This window comes from Pinus tabuliformis, chromosome 1_1, assembly GCF_031772625.1.
Source record: "Pinus tabuliformis cultivar Carrire ecotype Pingquan chromosome 1_1, CPIR1, whole genome shotgun sequence".
Lineage (NCBI taxonomy): Eukaryota > Viridiplantae > Streptophyta > Pinopsida > Pinales > Pinaceae > Pinus > Pinus tabuliformis.
The window spans coordinates 734,001,646-734,009,285 of NC_142297.1; the positions used below are offsets into that span (position 1 = coordinate 734,001,646).

At 36.2% G+C, this 7,640-nt stretch overlaps 1 protein-coding gene across 17 annotated transcripts in view; it reads left to right on the top strand.

Moving 5' to 3' along the window:
- Nucleotides 1–5,736, top strand: part of LOC149216047 (uncharacterized) — a 241,806-nt gene extending 236,070 nt beyond the window's left edge. For 8 of the 17 annotated variants that reach the window (XM_089392677.1, XM_089392680.1, XM_089392678.1 and 5 more), the window contains one exon: nt 5,336–5,736. In XM_089392677.1, coding sequence (XP_089248803.1) covers nt 5,336–5,490 — 155 coding nt within the window. In that variant the 3' untranslated portion in view covers nt 5,491–5,736. The other 9 variants (XR_016251075.1, XR_016251078.1, XR_016251077.1 and 6 more) reach the window with 9 other exon arrangements.
- The last annotated feature ends 1,904 nt before the right edge of the window (nt 5,737–7,640 follow it).

Sequence of the window (7,640 nt, forward strand, 5' to 3'; positions counted from 1 at the left end):
AAAGAAACAACTACTTTTGACCAAAAGAAACTACTACATTTGACTTGACTAATGTAGCCATTTCTTTTGGTCAAAAGTAGCTATTTCTTTCTAGCCGTTGGAGTGATCGATCTCTCTATTTAACTTGTTGACTTCATCTGATTCTTCATCTTGTCCTAACGATGAACCACACTTGTTGGTTCGAAACGCATCGACAAATGAATTTTGATGTGATTATTGCCAAAAACATGTCTCAAAAATTTAAACTAATGTTAATGTCAACCTAGTATAGGTAGATGTGTAGCGTAAATGTTTAACATTTATATGTCGGCTAATTTATTAAAAAAAACATTAAAAGAAATAAATAAAAAGTTAAAAGTAATATAAAGCCCATGTAAACATTTAAATGTTTACTCAATTAATAATAAAAATTTAAAGTTAAAGCCATTTTGTTATATTTTGATTTTGTTATTATATTGTGTATAGGCTTTGTTACCATACCATGACTTATCAATACCACATGCCAAAAAACCATAACTTATTTCACAATCAAAATATTTTATAGCAATATGACAAGATTCTTTACAATGAATATTTACCCTCACTTTATCGTGGATATTATTAACATGCAAATAGGCTTTGTTACAATACCATGGACCAATACCATATGCCCAAAAAACACAACTTATTTCACAATCAAAATATTTGATAAATATTTAATTTTAATTCAATTTTATAACATTTTTTAATTAATTATAAAAGGAAAAAGGTTACCATTAGTTTTGAGATAACTTCTATCCTCATGACTACTAAAAAAATTCCCATAGAAATTAAATCAAGGTTTCAATAAAATTAATAATGAGAATATTTTTATATATAAAAATGTGAAATATATAATATAAATAATATTACTAAGAACCAACATAGATCCATCTTAACTATGGATCCACCCATGAGAGCAAACAAATTGAGTAACAAGAATAAAGGAAAAATAGTGCATGATTGTTTAAGGTTTTTTATTATTGTATTTTCTTTGACATGATTGATCCAAAATATAGGTCTAATATTTTACAACCAATTGAGTTTTTTTTTTTTTTAGATATTTTCTTAAATGCAATATCGTAGAATCAAATTTGAGAAAGAGGAGGAGAGAGAGGTAGGCAGAGAGAGATGGAGTTGGAGGGGGTGAGAGAGGGAAGAAAGAACAAAGACAAAGAGAGATGGAGGAGGAGAAAGACATGGAGGGACAAGGGAGAGATGTGGAGAGAGGAAGAGTGAGGGAGGGAAGAGAGAGAGGGAGGGAAGAGAGAGAGAGAGAGTGATGAGGGGGAGAGGTAGAGGGAGATGGGAGAGAATGATAGAGAGAGGAATGAAGAGAGAGAGGACTCAATAGAGAGAAGGAGAGAGAGATGGAGTTGGAGGGGGAGAGAGAGTGACAGAAGAAAAAAGACAGAGGGAGAAAGGTGGAGAGAGAGGGGGAGTGATAAGGGAGAGATGGAGAGAGAGTAAGAGAGAAAGAGAGAGAGAAAGGCAAGAGAGATTGAGAGAAGGGGGGGAGAGAGAGGGGGAGAGTAAGAGAGGGGGAGAGTAAGAGAGAAGGGGGGAGAGAGAGATAGATATTGAGAGAGAGTGTGCATGTTTGAGCGTGAGATAGAGAGAGGGAATAAGAAAGAGACACATAAATACAAATATAGATATTATATAGTATTATATAACTAGCATAGATCCATCTTAACCCCGGATCTATCAAGCACTAAGAGTGATCAAATCTCTCGAGGTGCAGTCATTTCCTCAAGTTTCATATAAAAAAAGAGGTTTGCACCTCGAGAAATTTGATTCCTCTTGGCGTTTGATAAATCCGACATTAAGATGGATCTATGTTGGTTATATGGTACTATATAATATCTAAATTTGTATCTATGAGTCTCTTTCTTATTCCCTCTCTCTATCTCACCCTCAAATATACACACTCTCTCTTCATATCTATCTCTCTATCTCCCCCTCTCTCTTCATCTCCCTCTCTCTTAACTCTATATCTATCAAGCGTCGAGAGAGATCAAATCTCTTGAGGTGCAAACCTCTTTTTATAGTGCAAAACTTGAGGAAAGGTTTCCATCTCAAGAGATTTGATAGCTCTCGGCGCTTGATAAATCCGAGGTTAAGATGGATATAGGCTGGTTAAAAACTCTAGACTATTTCTACTAATATTATCATTAAAAATTCCACATACCACTTAAATGAATAAATTTGAGATTAATGGAGAAAATAATTGCCCTCAAAGGTAAAGATGTTGTAATGTTTAACATTTTGACTCCATATAACATAATAATAATAATAAAAACTTTCTAGTCCATGGTTTTTCCCACAATATTCTTAATCCATTATTTTTTCTATAGTATTTTTTTTTGATATGATTTATTTAAAGGCTAATAATTAAACCAACCTAGATTCATTGCGGAGAGATCAAATCTCTTCCCTTTCCACATTTCATAAATCCATAATTAAAATAAATCTAACTTATAACCAATTTTCCCACGGCTCTTTAAACCTAATTGAAAATCATATATATAATTAAACCAACCTAAATTCATTACCGAAAGATCAAATCTCTTCCCTTTCCACATTTCATAAATCCATAATTAAAATAAATCTAACTCATAACCAATTTTCCCACCGCACTATAAACCTAATTGAAAATCATATATATTACCTACATTCAACAATGATACATTCGGGCCAGACAGATATATATATCAACTTAGAAAAAATATCAACTCTAGCTAATATGCTGTCTGATCATCGATGATAGTATCTCATACAATTTGTAATTATATTGACTATGCTTTACCTATTCTCATGTATTTTCATCTTTATATTCTCTTAATATAATCCATGATGATTTTCTCTGTGAAAAAATATATCAACTCAGAAACTTCTCTTCCTATGACTTCACCCTCCTACTCCCATTCGCCACGGCAATGGTATGGTAGTTACCTTCCCATTCTTTATATAATATTTGCTTGAGTAGGGTTTCATATCGTGATACCAATCAGTCTTGTTTTTGCTTGGCTAGGTTTTAATGTTGTATCACCAATCAGTCTGGTCTACCGCTCGAATCTGTTTCTACTTAGAACCCTGAGAACCAATGGAGGTAGGCTATGAAAAGCGGACCAAAGAGAACTCCCGCTGGTTGATGGGTGCGAAGTCGTTCAAAACAATAGGGTTTACAGCAGAGCAGAACAATGCTTCAAACCCACAGTGTTTGATATAGTGGTATCGTCCCGTAAGTGACAGTGGTTGCTCCAACAACATCCATGAGGTCATTTTCTCTTCGAATTTTTCCATATATTCTGAATTCAAATTTGGAGAGAGGCTTAAAGTTTGGAGAAAAGATGGCCACATAGATGTTGTTCGGAATAGTTCAGTTGAAGAGGAATCTTAATCAGGTGTTACTGAGAGCGACAAGGGTTTACAAAATCGACAGGAGTATCGTCCATAGGCTCTGGAAAAATGGTTGGAAGACCCAGAGGTTAGAAAGAAAGATCTAGGGTTTACAGGGAGTAGAAATGTTGGTCATGAAGGTTAACAAACTGGAAGAAGGTGAAGATGATTAGCCGAATCCTATTTGGAACAGAGAAGGATGAGGAGGAAGAAACGTAGGCGGAGGAGGTCAAAGGAGCTACAGTGTGTTTCTTCGGATGGAGCCGACGGTGTATCTGCTGATCCTGATGATTGGAAGAGCAGACAAGAGAGTATGGAGGAGGACTCTCTGATATCGACTCTGAGAAAACAAGGAGGATGATTAAGAGCAGGATGCAGTCAGAAAAAAGAGCTATCGGATGCATGATAGGAACCTAAGTCTCCTTGTTTTGAGATAGCAGGCATCATAAGCATGGCTGTAAGCATTTTTTCACGAGAAATATTTGAGTAAAACTGGATGGTGTCAGCACAAGCAAGCACAGGAAGTTGGGACTCCTTTATAGAGGCATCCTATTCCAGGTATGAATTCTTAAACTGTGTTTAAATTCAACATTATTTAAGATTCTCTATTTGGCTGCATCTATGCATGATATCATAAATCATTCAACTTAAGTGCATGGTTGTCTAATCTTACATGTTCGAAAGTGTCTCTTTCAAGGTAGCAGCTGATTCATCTACATCGAAATATCTTGATAGGTATTTTATGCAATTGATATCATAGTTCAATATTAGATTTGCTTATAGTAATATATTGGTTGTAAGTACAGTCTAATCATTGTAAAGCTTTGAAGTTGATCATGAAGGAATGCTGGGCTGTTGAGACTAGCTCGTTCGATGTAATTTGCTTATACTTTTGTTTTGGTGTTTTTTTTCTTCTAGTTCGTTTTTTTGCGCAGCGAGAAAGATCTATACCTATATCAGGACGACAATCTGGTACCAGTCTAGTACATACATTAATCCATCAGGATTTTGTTCAGGTTGTGTCCATGTCTGGTGTTTTCCCTACGTTTTATACACTTCAAATTCCTGGCTTCAGAATTGCAGAACTTCCTTGATCCTGAAACAGAACTTCCATGACAAACAAAAGCATTTGAAGCAGAGGGTGAGAGACTGGTTTTGTGTTCTGATCTCCTAACAGGCTTTGATCCTATATTTATCATCATAAAAGCTACCAGTAAATAAATAGTGCAGATATTAGACCATACAGTAAACTGGCACTCCATGCAAGCTATAGTAGACAAGACTTGTAATCGTTTTGTTAATAGATGCACAGCTTCTCTCATCCGTTTTGTTTTTCATTGAGCACACGAGGTTTTCGGGGCAAATATCCTCACGTTTCAGTTGCAGCACTGGGCATTTCTGATCCCACAAGTCGTCAAAGTCTCTGAATGGGGCTGCAGACAATCAATGTTACCCTTGTCAGCTGAGGGGTATGTTCGTTTACTGCACTGGTTTTCCTATCCAGTTTAGAACTTACTAGAGCAGACTATAGTTCTGTTGCTTGGTTTGCAAATGAAGTGGTAATCTTTCTACTCCTTCTGTAGAGAAGTCTATTTCTATTGCTAGACCTTTGATCCAGTTTACTTTATTTCAGAGGAAGCAATCTTTACTGGATGCTACTTCATTCAATATAAAAACTATAGTTTCAGACTCTCTTTCAATTACTATTGAACCGTGAATATTGGATCTGCAAAAATTAATTCCCTTAACCATGCAATCCTTTCTGCTTGGTTATTTGTCGCCTTCCCATTTGAATTTCAGATAATTGAAAATAAAATTTGGCCTTTATTATTTCTGTTGATAGCACCACCAGTACCCTAACATGAGTTTGCCCTAGAAGCATTGTCAAATTTAAATTTATACCTCTTTGACACAGGTGGGTTCGAAGGAGACTCTGGACTGCTTGTACCCAAATCTGTCCATTCATGCAAAACAGAATCCAATCTTCTTGGAGTGGGAGATAATATTCTGTTCAAAAGGAGAAAGACACTCGAGGTTATCTTGGGTATCTTGGGGGATGTGCTCCTGTGATTCTTGGATGGGTCTCATCTGATTTTAGCTCAAATTTGGGCTGGATCCTATAGCTGTGCGTTAATTATTTTTGAGTTTGGTTTTTATTCTCTTATAGTTTTTAAATAGGTCATAAGTTAAATGACATGAAAAAAGTCGTCTTTGCATCTGCAGATGGAACTTAGATAATTTATGGTCCATGGACCTTTTGGCCTTTTGCTCGAGGTTTCTTTAATTAGCCTATGGAAAAGTGCAATTTCACTAAAATTGGCTGTTCATTTTGACCATTCAAGTGTTGTTGGATGTTGAAACAAGATATATAGCTACTCTCTTTTGCTTTTCAATATCTCTTGGAAACCTGAGTTTTTCAATGATAACCAGATGAATGTTGCAATGTTGGGTCTAGACCTCCTTCCACAAAAATGCGAAATTCTTCTTTGAAAAGGTGTAGGTATGCTTGCTTGCTTGCCTTCTACTCTCCTCCTTTGTGTGGCCCAAAAGTAATAATACTAAATTCGTTTCTATCGTATCCTTTCCCATGCTATCCCTACATGGTTCCATGGAATTGTTTCTATGAATATATTGTATGCCACATATGTCACATTGTTTGTGAGGATTTGTCTATGATAACCTATAAGCCCGAATATACTATGCTCTTTATATCAATGGGGTGTTCAGATGGGTAATGGCTCTCCTGCTAACTGTACTAGTTGATTGCTTGTGGGGCAAGTATGTTTACATAATTGACCTTCCCCTCTACTTTGTGGTGGAAAAACATTTAATTGGCAATAGTCTGTGCTATACCTTTCACATGTTATCCTAACATATTGTTGAAGAATTAATTGTTATTGATGTCAAAGGGCTGTCTAGTTGAAAAAGAAAATTGCATAGGCTTAAAGAGGAGTTTAAGCCCTTTCCAACAAGTATTTGCATGCCTCCTAACTCCTCATTGAAGAGAAATTAAATTTTCAAGTTGAAATATATCTATTTCTGGAAGATAGGTTCATATCTCATGAACCTTGTGAAGTGAAGAAGCACTGGTTTTGGTTTCTGGTTTCTTTGGGTTTTGGGTTATGGTTTTTAGTGACACCTTTGATCAGATTTTGAGGTTTCCTTTCGAGCTATCCATGGAGGACATAACTTGTGTTAACTCTAGCACATATCTAGTCCTAAATTTGGCTAGGCATTGGAGGAATTTTCGCCTATCTACAACTCAGAATTTTGGTCTCTTTTAGGCCTATAGCAGACTAGAGTTGGGCCCCTTTATGTGAATTTCAGCCCTGTGGAAAAACAAACTCTAAGGCCTGCGAAATTTGACCCCGAGGCCAGAATTTTGGCCCCATTTTGTAGCCTTTGGTATCTCAATTTGAGACAGAGTTTCGGCCTCCTGTCACAGCTTGGTTCCTGAAGCAAAGAGGTATATTTGAACCTGTTTTTTTAACCTTATTTGGAGTAGGCTTTGGATAATTTTTTGAGGAGACCTTGGGTTAGTTTTTGGACAAACATTGGATCAGTTTTGAAGACCTTTGAAGCAGCCCTAGATGCGGTCTCTTGAATCAAAGTTGAAGAATCTTTGTGAAGTAGACTTGGAGTGTTTTAGAGCAGAGTTTTAAGTAGACTTGAAGAACCCTTTTGAACAGACTTTGGATCCTCTCTTGGAGCAGATTTTGAACAGATCTTGGAGCAGAGTTTGAACAAACCTTGTTGGAGCTTTCTTGACCATTTGTTGGAGGAGACTTGAAGGTGTTTTTGGATAGAACTTGGTGACTTGTTACATCTTTGTGTAGCAGACTTTGGAAGAATTCTTTGAAGGATTTCGTGCAAACCTTAGAAAAGGACTTGAAGGCATCCTTGGGAAAGTTTTGAAGCATCTTTGAAGCAAAATTTGGAAACCATTTTGGAGCATTTTTTCTCCATGGATGTCCTTTGCCACATGAATTGTTTAAAGATGCTCTCCATATCATTGATCACTCTCTTTTGTGCGAAAACAATGGAACTTTGATAAACAAGCATGGTCGAGATGTTAGATTTAATGAATAACATTCTAAATTTCTGCCTCCTACCGGTAGTGATTTGTTTGCCCCATCGCTGATTCATTCCTTATTTTATTAGAAGCATTTATTTAATTCTTTGCAGTATGTCTTTTATCTGATAGAGGAAATCTTAGGTAA